This window comes from Danio rerio, chromosome 5 (assembly GCF_052040795.2).
Source record: "Danio rerio strain M-AB ecotype USA chromosome 5, GRCz13ab, whole genome shotgun sequence".
Classification (NCBI taxonomy): domain Eukaryota; kingdom Metazoa; phylum Chordata; class Actinopteri; order Cypriniformes; family Danionidae; genus Danio; species Danio rerio.
This window is the reverse complement of record NC_141025.1, coordinates 21353546-21374441: the sequence shown is the minus strand read 5'-3', so window position 1 is coordinate 21374441 and position 20896 is coordinate 21353546. Positions and strand designations below refer to the sequence as shown.

At 37.8% G+C, this 20896-nt stretch overlaps 3 protein-coding genes across 4 annotated transcripts in view; all 3 read right to left on the bottom strand.

Moving 5' to 3' along the window:
* coro1ca (coronin, actin binding protein, 1Ca) overlaps positions 1-12710 on the bottom strand; it is a 105754-nt gene extending 93044 nt beyond the window's left edge. For both annotated transcript variants that reach the window (XR_015489943.1, NM_201295.1), the window contains 1 exon segment: positions 12586-12710. The gene's annotated coding sequence lies outside the window, so the exon portion shown is untranslated.
* sgsm1a (small G protein signaling modulator 1a) overlaps positions 1-20896 on the bottom strand; it is a 766057-nt gene that overhangs the window by 344438 nt on the left and 400723 nt on the right. The window lies entirely within an intron of this gene.
* Positions 14655-17063, bottom strand: si:ch211-108c6.2. Its single transcript, NM_001030130.1, is given in 1 exon segment — positions 14655-17063. A coding segment is annotated over 1 exon segment (2409 nt).

The window sequence follows — 20896 nt, the reverse complement described above, 5'->3', positions numbered from 1 at the left end:
GAGCTTCCCGTAATTAAGGGTGACTTTAACTGCAGTTCGGCAGTTTCACTTTGACCCATGAACATTTCGTTCATGCCCCTGTGACAAACTGGGGTATTAGACACAAATAAGGAGTGGTGAGAGTGTTATGAAATTTAATAACGCACACCAAATGGAAAGAAAAAAGCTTCCGCATTCACTATGTGTGTGTGTGTGTGTGTGTGTGTCTGTGTGTGGGACCCTTTACTGACAGCCGCGTGCGGCTTGTCGAAAATATAGGAATAAGTCCTACATGACGGTACTAGCTTGATTGTGGTGTTTACTTCAATAATGCCACTAATATATGCATACTCCACATCTTTATTCCATTTTTGTTTAGTTCAGTTATGACTTTAGTCAGATTAAGGTAATCAAAAATTTTAAAAAAATTGCTGTTTCGAGCTTATGTAGGCCTACAGTTCAAAATTCAAGTTTAACTAAATAAACAGTAAACACAAGTACATCAGTGTTTCCTCTAGGATTTTTTCCACCTGTGGCGGCAGGTCTTTTACACAAATCTATCAACTACCTAAGGCGTTATTTCAATAACAAATGGAGAAATGTCGTGAGTGCAGTATGACAAGTCGAGATCGCATTTATGTAATACTTGCACGTCCATAAATATACGCTGCTCAAGTGCAGATCTTCTTGTGCGCTCTGAAATAAACACTGCTGAAGAGCGATTTATTGCGTTTATGTAACAAGTATGTCTTCAACATTTATTAGATTTGCTAGGAATATTTATGAATGTATCCAATAGACCTACAGAGCGGCATTAATGCGTCCTGAAGTAAAGTGAAACGGCTCACGCATCACGCACCTGTTAGTCAGTCAGTCAGTCTGTCAGCACGTCACCTTAAAGCACAGGTGTCAAACTCAGTTTCAAAAGGGCCACAGCTCTGCACAGTTTAGTTCCAACCCTAATTAAACACACCTTATCAAACTAATTGAGTCCTTTAGGCTTGTTTAAAACCTACAGGTAAGTGTGTTGAAGCAGGGTTGGAACTAAACTGTGCTGGTCTTCGGCCCTTTAGGAATTGAGTTTAACACCCCTGCCTTAAAGGGTTGAACAAAAAGCGCACAGCACTACTACGGTTACAGAAAACTTGCACTGTTATAATTCACTTACCTTTTAATGCGTTTTGGTGCGATTATTATCCGCTATTAAAAAACAACAACAATGCCTGAATGTTTTGAATGAGAAGCCGTAATGTAGCCATGGCAAGATGAATTTTGGTGTGGCGCCCCGCCATGGCAGAATGAATGTAGCGGAAACCATGTACATCTTATTGAACATAATTTATTTTCATTATCATAGTAGAAAAGTTGGGGAAATGCGGTGGCGCAGTAGGTAGTGCTGTCGCCTCACAGCAAGAAGGTCGCTGGTTCGAGCCCCAGCTGGGCCAGTTGTTATTTCTGTGTGAAGTTTGCATGTTCTCCCCGCGTTCGCGTGGGTTTCCTTCGAGTGCTCCGGTTTCCCCCACAAGTCCAAAGATATGCGGTACAGGTGAATTGGGTAAGCTAAAATTGTCCATAGTGTATGTGTGTGAATGAGAGTGCATAATTGTTTCCCCTGTGATGGGTTGCAGCTGGAAGTGCATCCTGCTGCGTCAACCTTATGCTGGATAAGTTGGCGGTTCACTGTGCTGTGGCGACCCCAGATTAATAAAGGAACTGAGCTGAAAAGAAAATGAATGAGTAGAACAGTTCCTCAAGCAGTTTGTGATGCATTTTGGAAATAAGATGAGAAACACGTTCTTAAAGACTTATAGTAATTATTTATAGCACACATATTCTGAATGCCTTTGGCAGAATTCAAATGAGCCATTTTAATCTAGATTAATTCCAAGATTACAGTGAGATTAATCTAGATTAAAATACACACATACATACGTGTTTTGGACAGCAGTGTGAGTAAAATGTAGCCAATAAAATTTAATAATGAATTATTTCATATAAAAATTTCATCACGTAACATACCTAAATGAATAATTTATGAAATATATAAATCAATTAGATGTACATAAATCCACATAAAATTGCAAAGAAAAAAAAACAACCAATTAGTATAAAAGAACATTATTAGGAAGCTTCTACCCTAAAGGAACTGACGTTATCAGAACTATTTGCAGAAGCACCTGCTTTTTAGATTGTGGAACTAAAAGAAGCAATAACAAGTTTAGTTATAGGAACTAACATTGACCATTACCCCATCACAGATGATTTTAACCACAACAGGTGTTAACTTAAAACCCAGTTTGTTGCAACTTGTGTGCGTCTAACATTAAACGCCTAAATTAATAAAAACATTACATGCCTAAATGAATAATTTATGAAATATAATCCATACTGTAAATCCACAAAACTAGTCCACTAATAATCCACCATAGCAGTCACCCACCACTACCATACAGGTAGGTGAGCCCTTCCAGCGGCCAGCCATGCAATTGCGCTTTTATTACAAAATCCAGACACATTGCTAGGCTCTGACATAACGCCGGCACAGAAAAGGCACAAGATAGAGCAGAGTGTATGACAACTCCAAACGCAGGAGCGCAAGAAAGGGTGTACAAGATAGGGAGAGTGTTTTTGCATGTAGTCAGACAAAGCCATTTTACACTTGACGCCATTAAAACGCCATACATGGCTCTGTTTAAAAATTCCACTTACCAAATATTCTCAACACAAGCCCTCCCTTCACTCCTGCCAGCCACAGCCTTGTAGAACTAAAAGCTCATTAGACCCTGCAGAGCTCATCATGACACCCTGGACCCTGACGTACATGAGAACAAGGATGTGAGATTGTACATTCACTTGTTGTTCATCTCCGCTATGAAGGTCAACCCCTAAGGAAGGTTAACTTTATCGAAATGCAGCTGATGTTTTGGATGGCGCCACCCCAATCAGTCCTGATGACATCATACTAGGGTTTGATTTTTCTATTGCAGCTTAATGAGCTCGCTGACTGGAAAGACATCCAAATACATTGAGATGATTTATCTGCAGGCCCACACACACACATGCACACAATCTGCACCCGCTGAACTCTGCTGATAGTCCTCCAGAAATGAACTAGCCCAACTGAAAAACTATAAAACACTCTGACTGACTAATTTGATTGTATTGCAATTTTCCCAAAAGCTATGAGCGCTGTTTTAAACATAGTTACTGCTTTGATAATTGACCCTTCGCTAAGCCACACCTAAAAACCGCCACCCACCAATAAGGGCTTAGCAACTGTAGCTACGCGCAGGGGCTCTGTTAAACTTTCGAGCGGGTGCATATGGATTGTGCAAATCTGATACCTGGTATCCTTAAAGTTTGGACGGGATAGTGGAATTTTTTTCCCTTTTCAAAACCAAAAACCCGAGAGGAGAAATGCCAGCATGGATCAAGCTGTGTGAGGGGCGCTAAAAGAGCAGAGCTAAGTTGGTTTTGTTTTGATATTCCTGACACATTCAGTGTTAGACTGACAGCAATAACTCGCACACCACTTACCCTAAACAGATCTAAACTATGTTTCCTACAAAAAATACAAAGCAGGTTAGGTTTCACGGCTGTCTTTTTTCTCTTTTTTCCCCTTTTTTTTTTTTAGGGGGGGACAAATCTATCCACCCAGAGTACAGGGTTTACTAGATGGTTAACCTTTCCTTCAGGATATTACCCCTTTCATCATTTTGAACAAAATCAGAGTAAAACAACATTTGTTGTGTGTTCGTTTCAGGAGTTTGATAAAGCGTCCAAACAAACTTTTTGGAAAAGCTTGCTTCAGCCAGAGGTCCGAGTTATCAGTGGACTGTGGCTTTGATATAATCAGTGGGTGTGGATCGTTCCATCTACTTTGACAAGAAGAACTTCTCCAATTGATTTTCTCCTTTCAGTCCATTTAGGTCTGACATCCAGTAAAGAAATAAATTATACGGTATATTAAGTGTCCTTAACTACTATGTACTTACATCAAAATTTAAATACAATGTACTTACTGTGTTAATAATGTATTTGAGAACACTTGCGGAGCTTTTGAGTTGGGATAGAGGTTGGGTTATAGACAGGTTTGGTGGCATGGGTAGGTTTAAGGGTGGGTTAAGGTGTAAGAGAAGGTCAACAGTGTATTTACAAATGTAATTACAAAAGTTAATTACAGATGTAATTACATACATGCATTTAATCAAGCATAAGTACAAAGTAAATACATGTATTTACACAATAAGTACATTGTAACAAACTATTAATTCCTCTGTAAGTACATATTAGTTAACGCAACTTAATATAAAGTGGGACCTATTATACAAAGTATTTTTTAAATAAATATCATACATCTCTACTTTGCTAAAGTATTGAACTTTGTAAATCTTGTGCAAACAAGATTATCACCTTAATCTGATGTGTTCTTAACTGATGTTCTCTCTACTGTATTTTTAGCTGTATGCTTATTTTGTTCTCATGAGAAAAGTGTAAAAAGAGACTTTTAAATATCAATCAGATCACTGCTGTTTATAGGAATATATAACAACAGTATACTGCTGATTAGTTTTTATAATCTGATTTTACCTATAAAAATGAAAAAGAACTTTGAAGCAAATATATTGGGGCTTTAAGAAACTGCTTTCAAAAGCAAACATACAAATGTGACCCCAAAGCTATGTTAATGCTAGGTTTTATACTATGACTTGTTATGAATTGCACATTCCTCATTAGGCCACAAGTAATTTACACAAATAATGTTATCGTTCACCGTGCAGAAGAGGCTTGCTTCAAGAAATCCTTGACCGAGACAATTCAACAGTGGATTAAACCTAAACCAAGGTTTATTAGCTTGAACTGAACCATGCTATGTTGACAGATAATGCAGTTTCCTTCCTCATCCAGACAGGGTGTGGTTCATCGCTCCGTGTAACCAGTGACAGCGAGTTTCTGTTCCCTCAGGCATTTCAGTAAGAGTTCATTCAGTCTTTTTGAGGCACAGAATCCTTTAGACAGACCCAGAGCCGGATTTACGTTATTTGTCAGATAGACAAAGGACATCTACAGGATTTGTTATTTCTCCCTGTTCTTACCATGCTTGCAATATAAATCCCACACCTTCCTGGCAACTTGTTTAAATCTGAGTATGCCCATATTCACATTTCCCAATCAGTGGTTTAGATATGCAAATGGAAGCCAATGTTTCATCCACGCAAATAAGTGATATGTGGCAATACGGTAAGAACACAACAGCATAATGCTTGGTGTCTTTTTGGATATCTGAAAGTTGCTTCCAATTGCAAATGCATAGTCATCAGCAGAAAAACCACCTGATGAGCCACAGGCAACTCTGACTGTTCCTGCTGTTTGTCAGTGGCAATACAAAAGGAGTGACAGTGACACCATCTGAATCCTCTTCCTGCTCCAGGGCCAAAGATGGCGACTGTAATGGAATTCCTGCTATGATTCCTCTGCATTTTGTAACAAATTCCTGGTGGAATGTGCAAGAATATCTGCCATTGCTTTCAGTTTTTATTAAAGAAACACTAGCCTATTCAACAAATAGTAGGATTTATCCTGGAAAAATCTTTAAGTCAGACACTAGTTATTAAATGGAAAAACTAAAGTGATTTCTGCAATGCAGAACAAGAAGGACGGAATAGTGGATTCCAGTCATAAAACTGAATTAGGTGCGTCATGATGAATATCACAAAATTAGACAAGTTTTAGATTAAAAAAGTAATGTTGTACACCTAATCAAACAACAATACGGTTTAGTGTCTGTGAATATAAAAGGTAAGTAAACAAAAAACCATGAGTTAGGGCTGCACGATATTGGAAAAAATTGGACAGTTTTATGCGGAGTCTAAGGGCGTTCTCGCACATTGCTATATGTGAACTGTGCCCAGGCACATTTCCCGGATCGTTTGAGAAGTGTGAGTGCTATGAATCGGGCTCTGCTCTAGTGTGAGTGCAAAGCGTGCCTGAGCCCGAAACTAAAGATGAGATGTGACTTTAAAGGGACTGTTTCCTATAGATTTATTAATCATCCTGACTGTTCAATGAACGCAAACTGTTGTAGATTATTAAAGACGCAAACCCCTTACTGCATGAGACCTGCACCTTTAGCAAACCTCATATTTCCTACAGAATAATTGCGCCCCAAGGTCTAAACCAAATTCTACCCCTTAGCCCTTCCCCCATCCCAATTCTCTTTAGCTTGAAGGCCTAGGGCTAAGGGGAAGCCTAGATACCCCTTAACACAGAGAATTTCAGGACCACACTCTAAACCAAGGGATATGAACGTTTCTTAGAATGCACTAGCCACTACGGCAGCATGGCTGCACACAGAAGTAGAGAGATGCACAAATTATTTTTTTTTTTGTAATTATTACGAATTATTACGAAACAGTCAGGCACATGTTTTAATACATTCATAACTGCATACATGTTTTACCAACATGCTTAAAAAAAAAAAAAAAAAAAAAAAACACGAAAATAAAAACAGCTAAATTTCACCATCTATAATCCCTAATAATAACGCCTGTATAGTAGTCCCACAACACACTTTCACGTCTGACACTCGAATCCCCTTTTTCAATTTGAAATGTTGAAATTTGGACTAGAAACATTTTTTTTTTTTTCATAAATGTTGCATTCCATATAAATACAATAATTAAACACAATTCTGTAGCTCCTGGTCAACTATAATTCAGACTCAACATTGCATATCTTGTGATGCAAGTATTGCAGATGCGCACATTGCAATATCGATGCTGAAACTATATATTGTGCAGCCCTACTATGAATATGAAGTTTCATGACTAATATACCAATCAAGCATGGCTTAAAGAAATGACAAACACTTTTCTATAAAAAAAAAAACTACTCAAAGTTTGCCAATTTAATATTAATAATATAAATAATAATAATAATTATAATAATATGTAAAAGATTTATTATATTTTTTTTATATTTTGGCATTCAAATTATTATTCCTTTAAACTAATAACACAAACTGGAAGAGGTATTCAAAGGCCCTGAATGTGAATATTTGTGAATACAAAAGGATTTAACAAACACGTATGGTCAAATTTTTAAATCTGTGAATTTGAAACATAAATACTTAATATAGCTGCTTAATATCCTATAAACAAATAATCCATCCAGAACTAAAAATCAAAAGCGCAAAGCGGGTTCTGTTTTTCAGCAATTGAAGACCCATAGTAGAGCTGCACAATTAATCGTTAAAAGATCGCAATCTCAATTCGACCCCCTAGACGATCTTAATCCAGCATTTCTATGATTCTGCCAATCATATTTTCAAGTTCAGGAGAGAAGAAAAGCCGGCCGCACGAGTCTGTTTATTGTTTCACATACGTTGCTCAGTGACACTGACACCTCCAAATGATGTTGAAAGAGTCACATAATGTATTTATAAGGTATAATTCACCTAAAAATGTCATTTTTGTCTTCATATATTGATGTTTTCGAGGCCGGGAAATCACACGTGACGTAAGCTGCTGCTGACCGTGAGCTGTTATCACAGAGAGAGCGCGCGTCTACTTTAGTGAACAGAACCTGCATATGCTGCGAGTAACAGGTAATACAGTTGTAAATAATATTCTGTTTGTGGCACAGAGTGATTGTTTGGGAGCCCCGCGAAATATGAACAAGCACTTAGCAGTCAAAATGAAACCGAAAGTGTGCACTTCATTTAAATGATCTTATCGCATTTTAGAGTTATGATTACGACAAGCATTTGATGTTTTTTTTCTTTCAAAGCAAACCCACAGTTGTGCATGAAAATAAATGTATACAATGTCAGTATAACTACTCTAGCCTATATATTGTTGTTGAATATAATCTGATAATGGCAAATGACAGATTTTTTTATGACAGATTGCAAGCATATATCTCAAACATAATAATTCAACATCATAATTATTATAAGTAGAATAGAATTATTTATAAAAAAAACAGTAGACCTACACATAATATTATTATCACATAATACTATGCCATATGTTTGTTTTTACTATACCTTTATTTTACATCTACAGAATCGTGAGAAAATCGTGATCTTTATTTTAAGCAAAAATATAATAAATCGCGATTCTCATTTTACCCAGAATCGTGCAGCTCTAACCCATAGACAAACATGAGCCCCATCCGTGTTCACCTTTGAACAAGCTTTCACGGCTTGCAAAATGTGACATTTGACTATCGGGCTGAATGCCGTTTCAATGATCAGAAGCTAATTAAACAAAAGGTTGAGGTGTCAAAATCCCTAAAGCAAAGCTGATAAAAATTGCTTTAAAATGGATTTTTTTTAATCATCACAACCACATTATATGGAAATTAACACTCAGATTAGAATAAAATAAGCATTCTAGAAAGCAAGACAATGCGGGTATGAAAAAAATAAGGGGGGGTTAATCCTGCATACCTGCTGGTGGTGAGATATCCATAGCAAATCTCAATTCTCTGACAAATGCAGCCTAAAGAGTGAGCAAGAACGTTATCTGATAAATGTGCAATGCAACCTGAACCCGTCGAGTCTTTAGAGGAAACAAGACTTCCTTAAAACTCTAAACGGATTCTCCCTGCCTATATATGTCCAGTTTTTCTCTACACACACTCTCGCGCTCATGAAGCTGCATCCTCTCCAGCCTTGCAGCCACATCCTGCATCTCCTGACTAATTTTACCCAGCATCCTGACCCATTTCCCAAGGAGCACAGGGAAAAGGGACATAGGAGCTGACGCAATGACATATGCATAAACAGGCTGATGCATTCTGACGGCCAGCCCAAACATTACCATGTCAAGACTTCAACGTGGCCTAAAGCTAAATCATGCACCAGCGACAACCAAACATGAACAAAGACATGGCTTCTTGGAAACAGTCAATAAAAACAGCTTAGAATTGAAGCATAGTTTACCATTATCCAAATACAGCGAGTATCTCTATCATTTCCATTCAATAATTGTCAAAAATATGCAAGAAACTAAATTGTTAACATGCATATTTTATAAATACTGCAAACAGACAGACTTAAACGCAAATATTTTATTAGATTTCTAAACAAATCTATTATTTTATGCCTTTTAATGCGTCACAGCATTTGAGGTTTTATTATTATTTTTATTCCTTCCTGCTGCCTACAAGTTAACTGAGGCAAACTGAAACATGCCAGACAATATAACAGTGTGGTCGACACATGGGTAACCACAGAAAACCCTGCACGCTACATAATATTCACTAAAAAACACTTGTTCTCCATCTATGAGATCACTGAAGGTTAATGCATAAACACAATAAAAATAACAACACTGAATTAATCATTTTAGGGTGCAATGGTCAAACTTCGAAACATTTAGAAGAAATTTAATAAAAAATATTTTAAATGACACTAGATTACAAGAACTGATTGTAAACTTAGGTTAAAGCCTCATTCACACTATGAGCGACTCGAACAACAAGCAACCGTTCATTTCAAAGGAGAGTGAGCAACTTCCGGTGACCCCCGCCTACAGGAGTGACAGCAACTGTTGGCAACCATGTGGGCGTGTCGAGCGACGCAACAAAGTTGAGAATCCTTTAACTTTATGCAAATGAAGAGAGTGACTTTCTTGATCGACAGCCAATAGTGAAGCTCAGTGAAGCTCACATGATCCTCTATCAGCTCGCTCAGAGGCAGGTTGTATTCTCCGTGTTGTAGACCTACACAGACCTGCGTTTGCAGCAGGTCGTCACCCAGAGCAACAGGCAGCTACAAAGTTGCTGCTAGTGTGAACCCTAAGACCTGGATGACCTACAACTTCAGGCAAGATTCTAAAGTGCACATCCAATGCACACTGCACTATCCTATGAAGTCCCTTGAGAGAATTCATGAATGGGAGTGAACTGATGCAATGGATACGGGTTATGCAGAGTTAAGACTGCATAATTTTAGCCCTGATTTTTTAAACCCGACAGGTTTTGAGAAATTGGCAACAAATGTTTGAAATCACAGGCACAATATCTGCTAATGCTCTGCTAATCATGCCGTGTGAAATGTGTTCTGATTGAAAATAACATCGACAATCCCCTACAGCCGAGAGAGCAGGAGGTCCACTAGTATGGGTACCTGCAGGGTAGCAGGACGTTGGGTGAGAAGTCAAAAGCGCTCTTTTTAAGTTTATTTGGACCCAATCAATGTTTCTATTTAACGTATCATCTGAGTAATATCACAATCAGGTCAAAAAGTTAAAAACGTTGAGGAGAAATTACTAATTCTCTTCAAAAGCCAGGTGAGCAAAATAAGTAAATTTTCTAAAGCTAAAACCTTCTTTCTTCATTATGTAGTTAATAACGTGACCTCGCACTGTTTCCAAGTCACTTCTCGCATTTGTTTGGCTGGGAGACGTATTTTGGACAAAGTTGTCGACGATTCCTCCCATTTCAAAGTGATGCATTGTGAAACCTCTTTTCGCCGATCCATCCTTCAGTGTAAACACAGCACTGACAGAACACAATCCCAAACAGTAATGTAGTGTGAAAACATCCGTGACACAACTACTTTAAAAACCATGCAGTCTGAACTGGGCAGTAGGACACGTGATCATGACAAAATTACAGATGTAGTACGTCTGAGTTTCATTCATACTACTCGCATTCAAACTGTATAGAACATACTTTTCTCATGGTTGAGTAGTACATTTAAATTCACATGCAGTACTACTGACTTGCAGGCAATTTCGGGCGCAGCCATGCTGAACCAAACGATACGCAAACAAGACTACACTACTATTTTGCCTATACTCTATCTTAGCTTATTGAAATCAAAGAAATTAGGTGCTTTTACACAATAGGATTAGATATACATTAAATTGTGTGAAATGCACGTTTGCAATTACAAAAAACTAACACAAATATCAATGTTTGATATCAATTGTATCAATGAAACAAAAATACACACACAAAAACACACTCCCTTGAGTGATAATCTTACAGAAATCCTTAAAACCTTTAAGCAGAAACTATACTACATTAAAAGCAAACTCAACAAGTTTCTCTTCATATTTATCTACTTTTCATTAATTCAATTAATCATTCATTTATTTTCTTTTCAGCTTAGTCCCTTTATTAATCCGGGGTCCCCACAGCGGAATGAACTGCCAACTTATCCAGCAAGTTTTTACACAGCGGATGCCCTTCCAGCAGCAACCCATCTCTGGGAAACATCCACACACACACACACACACACACACAATCATACACTACGGACAATTTAGCCTACCCAATTCACCTGTACCACATGTCTTTGGACTGTGGGGAAAACTGGAGCACCTAGAGGAAACCGACGCAGGGAGAACATGCAAACTCCACACAGAAACGCTTACTGAGCCAAGGCTCGAACCAGCGACCTTCTTGCTGTGAGGCAACAGCACTACCTACTGCGCTACTGCCTCGCCATTTGTTCAATAAAAAATATATAATTTTTTATTTTTATTTAAAAAAATAGAATCAATTTCCATTCCAGCTCTATTTATTTTAAACTTTAAATGTTGGTAACTATAAATTATATGACAATATGTCATGTGACCATGTGTCAACAGTCTATCACCCAAAAAAATAGACATGCTTAATGTAAACAAAGATTAAATAAAAAAATAATAAAGCACAAAGCATAAAATTATTTTAATGATTTTTCAACAGATTTCTTTGTGTGTAAAACCTTGGGGGGAAAATCAACTACTGAGCACACATTTAAGAAACCCTTTGACAGACATTACATTGAGTTTCAAAAACAGCTCCAGGCATCCACCCTCTCAGATATGGCAGGATAATCCACACCTACAGGAAGTTCAACCAACTTATTTGAAAATCTACACATTCCGTATTTATCGACTGCTTTAGAGAACTTCTTGATTCTGCATATCTGCTGGAGAACATTTGTTCCAATACACTTTTATCAAATACTGGCAAATCTTCATTTTACTTTAGCTCCGAGCAGGACAAAGTAGAGCAGACTGACAGTTCCAAATTACTTTAGCAAAGCAAACTAGGAGCTGCCCAAAAATTTCAGATGGGTCACATCAGCTTGAGTTGCAAGTAAAAGTGGTTAAACTTCAGCTTTATTTGTTTAGTGATCACTCACCCTAATTTGATGAGCAAACAAAGATCGTAAGATTTCAAATGAGCTATTTTTTTTTTATCAGGAATTCCAAAATTCCATAAAAACACCTTAGGAATTCTAAGATTTGAAAATTCTGTAGTAGTTTTTTTTTTATTTGAAGAATTCTTAAAGCGCCCCAGATGCAGCAACTTTCGCTTCCCACAGTTTGAGCACTGAGCCAAGGAGGTTCCTAAATCCATCCATACAAATCACACAGCATTACATGTTCCATCCTGAAAGCTTGTCAGCTCAGATATGGAACATGAAAATTTGTTAAAGCAATCCCCCGTTTTGAGCACTGCAGATCAGCCCATCTGGCCTGATCCACGCTGCCATGATCCCTTCGCATGGACAGATCCTTAAAACTTACACACGCCAACCCAATCTTCGCTTCATTCTGCAAACATTACGCTTCAGAGAGAGTATGTCCTTATCCTTACCTTCTCAGCTGTCGTAGGCAAAATATATCCAAGCCCGACTTTAATTTTGTACTAGACAGCTTTAGTTTCCCAGCAGCAGTCCCTTATCGCGCGAATGTTCCCTATGCCTCTGCCTCACTCAACTTGTCCGAGACTCGCCGGAAGGCACGCCTTGTTTTCTTATCCACGCCCCCAACAAACCGGATTGGAGAAATGAGCACTGAGTGGCGTCAAAGCTCACCAATCACCATACACATTCAACGTAGCCCCGCCTATTAGGAGTGTAAAACAGGTATGAAGTTCAGTGTGGACGACGTGACTGAAATTACTGGTGAAACCGGTTTATTGCTCCTGACGTCATACCTGTAGTGAGGTCAGTCAACGTTTAGTTACGTCGATTAGTAGATGGTATCGTGGACGCAATGTGGTGTAAGTACAATGTATTTTGGGTAGGCATTTGGCATTTTTGTACTGAGATGCAACCTGTATGGTGAGGTTTATTTTCCTGCACGGGAAATTGCCACAAGATGGCACCATTATGCTGGAATTACTGTTTGCTGAATACCAGCATTGATACATATATAAGCCTACAGACAGATAGACAGATAGATAGATAGACAGATAGATAGATAGATAGATAGATAGATAGATAGATAGATAGATAGATAGATAGATAGATAGATAGATAGATAGATAGATAGATAGATAGATAGATAGATAGATAGATAGATCTGAATAATGTATTGTTTGTTTAATGTTACTGAACAAGAATATGACTCTGCACATTAATATGATAATTATAATGGTTTTCAACCCAAACAAAATATAGATAATGTAAATATGACACTATGGTACTGTTAAAATATATGCCCAGCTTTTTCATTAAAGGTGCAGTAGGTGATTGTCTTCAGAAACTTTTTTTTTTTTTGGTGCTGGTTGAAAGTCTCTCCACATTCCAATAGTAATGATTAAAGTAAATGACCTAAATGCATTTATATGTATTTTTATATTCTGGGTGAGGCATAAGACAAAAAAAATGTTTGTCCAATTAAATTTGTGAAGCCAACAATTCACATAATTCTGATAAGTAGCCCAAACTGTCTGTCAGCAAATGTAGATTTGTACACTTGCTCACTCGTTCACACAGACCTGCCATTTGAGCATGCATGCGCGTTCCCATGCACGAGAGAGAGAGAGAAAGAGAGAGAGAGAGAGAGAGAGAGAGAGACAGCAGTAAAATCAAATGCTAAATCAAAACTTTTTAAAATCTTGAATCAGTATTGGAGTTACTTTTGCACACTGGAGGAAGGATGACACCATAGCAGAAATATTTCTGTTAGACAGGTAATGTTCTGTTTTAAAACTCTTTTAGTCACGCAAAGCTGATGTAGATTTTGTTGTTTTACAAATCGGTTATATGCACAGTAGTGTTGTTCAGCCACTGAAATCTTCTGGCGAAAGATTGATGTGACTATTTTCAGTATAATAAGGGACATTTTACAGCAACGATAATGTCAATTTTTATTTAGTTTACCAACAAAACATCATTAAAAAGCGCTATTCCTACTGAGGTGAAGTTGGTTTTATATTCATATCACATTAGTTCATTTTTGAACAGTGACAACCTGTGACATGTTCCCTATTTTGTTTACCATGCTACTCTTACCATACTATACGGTCTGAAATAGCAAATAAGTATGGCTTAGAAATAAGTCTAATTCCTACACACCGCCGGCCAACCACAATACTGTAATCACTTTAGGACAAAGCGTGTGAGAGAGTGAGACCAGCATGCATGCAATATTGCACATTATAGCATTATGGCATTATGAAAATGCGCTAGATATAATAGTTTTTTGTTCAGAATTGTAGTATTATAAAGTACTATAAAGTATTCTAACTGGCAAATGACATGATCTGGTGGGTTGTCTACTGTCATCTTTAAGGTGTGATTTCAGTGATTGTTGTGATTTCAGGAGGCGTGGCTTTGGACAACAGGGGAGGGACTGTGTTTCAAAGATATAATGCTAACCGGTTAGCAGTTTGTCAGATCACCCACTGCACATTTAATATAACATCATCAGCATCCTTCACAAAATGTTCCTACCTTTTCTCACTGATGGTTTTCTCTCGAGTGCTTTGTCAGGTGATTTCTTTGGTGGATCAAATGCTGCTTTCATTTGTGATACTTTCACAGACTGTGTAGGATCTAATGTCAGATCAATCCGGGCCTCGGCTGGCTTGGTCCACTCTTTCATCTTCTTCTGCAGCTCAATAGCTTCCTTTATCATATCTGACACATGCTTTTTCTGCGCACCCTGTGATGCATCTGTGGTGGTGGTCTGGTCATTTTCTGCAGCATGCGTTTGGTCAAGCTGACTTGAATGTTTCTCCTCTGATACCTGATTATTAACTTGTGTCGGCAGCTTGGTACGTTCTTGGTCTTGTTTCTCAGTAGCTTGGCTGCACACGGAGGAGGAATGTTGCTCATCTTGAGGTGCAGATGTGTTTGCCGCACTGTTTGCTAATCCAGATCCTGCAGTGTAGTCATCTCTGACCTGATCAGATAAGCTTACAATGCAATGGGTTAACACATTTGTTGAAGTCTTCGAAACACATTGTTCTTGGAGTTGAGAAGAACCAGACAGAGTGACTTCTGTTTTCCTGTCCACGTTTGGCCTGTCATCTGTGTGATCTGGATCTGCAATTAGCTCAGAAATGGAATCAGCTACAGATGTTTCTGTTTTTAAGCTCAATGTATTTCCAACAGACTTGTTGACCTTGTCTCTCTCTGATGGTGTCATGTCATCTGAGTTAGCTCTAGCATCTCCCACTAATATCTGCTTTCTAGTAGCTTCATCTACATCAATCACTGTACTCTGGAAAGAAGAGGTAAGTTCTGGGTCTGCCTCTTCCATCATCTCCTGAAAGTTTTGCATCAAAGCTTGTGGACTCCTTTCAGCCAAACACACATCTAAACTTTTCTCTGTGTGTACTTTGGCCTTTGCTGAAAGAGGGGAATCTTTTTTCTCATTGTTTTGCATAACTTGAACATAAGACTTACAAGAGGTTAACGAATCGGTAATGTCTTCAGAGAATGCAGTACATTTCTCATCTTCATAGCTTTGTAGAAGAGGTTTGCTTTCACCCTGTACAAAACAACCCTCTTTCGTTTCTTTTCCACGCAGAGAAAGACCTTTTATCTCGGATTCCTTTGCATTGGAACCATACAGACCCTTTGAAGCAGATTCCAGATTCTCTCTTTCTCCAGTTTCTCGTATGCCATCTTTATTTTCATGACCTCCAGCGGGTGATCTCTCAAGTGAAGGTTCCTTTATACAAGTGCTTTCCAAGTCTGACACATTAAATTGCCTTTCTGTGTGAAGCACGTCCTGTGTGAATTCGCCTGGAGATATTTGTCGATGGCTCTCAGCGTAACCCTGTGGTGACTTGGATGCCACTTCCAAGGGTTTAAGATCCTCTGGGCTCTGCTCTCGTCTCAGACTCGCAGATTTACTTTGTAAATTCGCACCTGAACTATTAAATCTGGTCTCTATGACTTCATCTGTTGGATGGTTTTCATCCGTCACCGATTGCCCTGGAGTTTCGACGTTCTTTGGGGAGGAACGCTCAGAATTTGGTGTTTCAGTTACGACCTTCTCCATTCCTTCCTTAACTTGATGAACTGCCTCATTTGATGTCTCCATTTCTGAGTTCATCACAGGGTCCGACGCGCTGGGGTTGTTAAATGACCTCTTGTTTTGTGACTCACTCTTCTCATTTTCATCATTGACTAAAGCATGGTCTTGAGCCGTGAAGTTGGCATCTTCGCAACATGGTTTTAAAATCTCCTTTCCTTCTAAAATCTCCAAGGTTGGAGGTGTGTTAGTTAGATTAACATCACAGACAGCTTCAAAATCAATGTTTTCTTCCCTATCTTGGCACTTCAGCTTGTCATGATCTCCGCAAACAGCCTCCATTTCGTCCTTTACATATGAAGCACAGTTTTGAGTCCGGTTTGCTGCTTTCTCAGGGCTTTCAGTTCCACCAAGAGCGTCACACACCAGTCCTGTATGCTCTTCCAGCCAGTCTTTTCTCTCGTGATCAGGTTCACCAGACTCCCATGTGCTTTGCTTGCATGTGTCAGACTGTGTGATTCCATTCAGCTGCTGTAGAGCCAGAGGTTCAGCCCTGCCTTCCTCTCTACTCTTTCTTCCTCCCTCTTTTCTTTCTCCATCTCCTCCCTCCCCATCCGTGGGAGTGCACACCTTATCATGAGGATCCAAACCGTGCTCTGCTGGTGGAGGTAATGGTGACTCCCTGCCTGGGCTTTCGTCCAACCTTGCTTTCTCCTCATCTGTCCTGGCACTGTGAGTCTCAATAGCTTGATTTCCTTCCTCCGTTGCCCCCCCAGGGTGTGGGCTTGGTCCGTTTTCCTTTGGTCCCGTGGAGCTGTTGTCCTGGCCCAGCTCCCCCTCCTTACCCTGGATTTGTCCCATTCTTTGGAAAACAAAAAACAAGAGAGAGATGTTATTGGCTGTGTGTTGTGGCAGATGATGGCATGACTCTGGCATGCAGGTTATGCCAGTGTTATCTGAAAATTTCCTGCTTTCATTCACTCCCCTGCACAGTTTGATGCTCAATAACTGTCTTTACTTGTCATTTTGAATGAACTCATTCTTGTGGTCAAACCGGATTTGTTCTTTTTGTTTTAGCTGCTTTTGTTTTTGTTCTGTATTACTTGTCATCTTAATTTATGGCAGTGAAAGTGTCTTTGTTTCTGGTAATAAAAGTAAGAGATGACAGGGTTGTTATTATAGTACTTTTCTAACCAAAAATGAAAGGTAACTGACATCAAATATAAAAATAAACATAACTTCCCCTCTTTTTATTTGTATAAACTAACAAAGAAACTACAAATGAAAAAAATGAATATAATAATACTCATAATGAATAAATAATACAATAATATAAATAATAAATAAATAAAACTAAACATAAATAAAACAAAATTATGAAAGATATAATTAAAATGAAAAATATTTATAGTATTTTTAAAAACAGTATTACATTGGCTCCAATTTCCTAGTGGTAAAGTGTGCCGACATAAAGCACCAAGATGCTTCATCGACCCAAGTTCGATTCCTGGCTCAAGGTCCTATGCTGAGGTAGAGTCTAAATCGGATACACGGCCAGCCAGAAGTGTGATAAGCACATCAATATGGCAGCATTTTTTTGACACTGTATAACAATAATTTATATTTTTACAGTACTGTGATGGTTTAGGGTTAACGTGAGAGTAGACGTTAAAAAATACATTTTACTGGGTAATTTAATAGATAGCATAAATAATACTCAATACAACCACTATATTAAATGGGAAATTTAATAAATAATATAAATAATTCTCGTTAACTTCCGGCTGCAACCATTTCCGATCTAGCAAAAACCCTTTTCTGTCAATTCTCTACACCGTTCTATCAATTAAAGGCTAACACCCCCTATAATTTTTTTTTGAAAAAATTGTATTACTTGTAAATTATTATTACAAAGATATCATACAATAACAGATAAACACAAGAAATCATATACTTGAATTAAAATACAGATGTCATGCTGAAATATTCACAGAAAAGCATTCTTTATACATTTAATCTTAACGTTAAGAAAAAAATGCTTTTAAAAATATTATTTAATGCTAATTAAGTCAAAATAATGACATAAAAGCATACATTTATGATTTAAAAGTCATAAGGTCAGAGCTTAGTAGTATGACATTATGAATTATGTGGAATTATCACATTAAAGCTTTTAGGATCTTTTTTAATGCTCTGAGTAAAAAAAAACACCACATTGTTCTCAGTTCTTTACCTATTTTAAATTCAGTTCATCTGTTTGTCATTACTAAATCAGTGAGTTGTTAATCAGTCGGATTACAAAGAATCAACAAATTGGTAACACTTTACAAAAGCAGTCCATTATTAAAGATGTATTAATATGTAAACTAAAGATTACATGATGAATTAATGATGAGTTAAAGCATGCGCTAATCATAAACTAAATTTAACGAGTTGTAACAAGTGTTCATACAAAATGAGTCACAAGAGTTCATGTGTGAATAACGTCTACCTTAATTACTTGTTAGTATATGGTTGTTAATTAATGTATTAATGAACATTTAAGTTAATGCTAAATATAACCAATGTGAACTCATGAGCTGTTAATGTATAATTACTTCATGACTTTACTTGGAGGGGCACATCACCATAAACTCATTTTTAACTAATCATGAACTCCTGTGTTTAAACTGTTCATGTTGATGTTGACAGAACACTTTCCTATTATTTGGATGTAAACGCACTAAAAAGGTGCATAAGGAGTTTATAAGTAGTTAAGAATGAGTTTATGATGATTTGCCCCTCCAAGTAAACTTATGAGTTCATGATGGTTAAATTGAGCATAAACTAATGTGGTAATTAATACATTAATTAACAAACAATCATATACTAACAAGTAATTAAGGTAGCCCATATTCACAAATAAACTTATGTGACTTATGTTGTAGTTAATGTTAGTTCATGATTAGTCCATACATTAACTCATCATTAGTTCTTAATAAAGTAATGTTTAGTTTACATAATAACACATCATTATTCATGTACTGTTATTGTAACATGCTAGCAACAACTTTGATAAGAATGATTCATTCTCATTTTGAATATAATGTCTACACATTTTCACTTCAAAATAAAAGTTGAGAAAGTTTTTAAGTAAAACAACACTTGAATACAGTGACAGAATAAAGAATCGTAGTTATACTGTTAACTGTAAAGTGTTTTCCTTAAGCCTTGGCTATGCTGGGAACAGTGTCTTGTGACTACAGCATATCTGAGCCGCCATTGACTGTTCATGCTTGTCTCGTTACATGAACCGAACCGTCAGCAAAAAAACACCAAGAATTAAAGTCACAAGATCTCCAGTAAAGCACTGTCCGTCACACAGACTACAGCTTCACACCCAGACAATACTGAAGGATCTATGCCAAACAAATGCGATTCTGCAAGATATTCATTCATTTTCTTGTCGGCTTAGTCCCTTTATTAATCCGGGGTCGCCACAGCGGAATGAACCGGCAACTTATCCAGCAAGTTTTTACGCAGCGGATACTCTTCCAGCCGCAACCCATCTCTGGGAAACATCCACACACACACTCATACACTACAGACAATTTAGCCTACCCAATTCACCTGTACCGCATGTCTTTGGACTGTGGGAGAAACCGGAGCACCCGGAGAAACCAACGCGAATGCAGGGAGAACATGCAAACTACATACAGAAACGCCAACTGAGCCGAGGTTTTAACCATCGACCTTCTTGCGGTGAGGCGACAGCACTACCTACTGCGCCACTGCTTCGCCTCTGCAAGATATGTTAAGATTATTATGAAGCATTATGAAGGTTTAGCAAGAGACATCAAGTTTTTTCAAAAAATAAGAGTAACATTTGGCTTTAGAGATGAGATGAGAAAGAAGGGATTCAAATGAACGCATCAGGCAACTCAATCCCCACACACGCACTGGTTTATAATCCTGAGCTCTGTCACACATCATTCAAAGGGCTTACAGGCTCACCAAAACCACTGATGAAATCTTTACTCCGGGTAACACTTCCTCTCTCTTTCCTCTCTGCACATCTCCAAAAATAAAAATCTCTGATTCCTCGTCTAATCAGTGACCGCCTTCCCCTTTTCAGTCTAAAAACCAGTGTGAACATAAAAAGAGAGAGAGAGAAAGAAAGAAAGGAAATTGTTCTGTCATCATTACAGCATTATGGATTATTCGTCTGCTATATTATGCATGTCCTATTAACTTTAAATTCCACTAGATCCTGCTTTGCGTTTAAGTATTTAGATCAACTTTTTTCAAAATTCAGTTTTATTTATTTTTGTAGAGTTGAAAGCATAGTAAAAATGTTTATAACTATTATTGTTGTATTGTTTATTCAATAATATAATTTTTACGTTTTTAGCAAGGATGCATAACATTGCAAAACATTTAGGCTGCACTCGAAAGAATATAGTTCCATACTATATAGTATGTTAAAAACAGAGATGGGAAACAAAGAACAAATACTTAGTTACTTTTGTAATTTTGACAACTTTTTACTTCTTACATTGCCCACCTGTGTGCAGCAGTGCACATTTTTTCAGGCAAAGCTATCACCCACCATATGTAGGCTAGTTTATGAAGATTTCTATGAGAAAGGCAAGGATGACTATGCAAATGAGACAAAGAGAGAGACGGCAAATTTAACATGACCGTTGCTGCCCTGT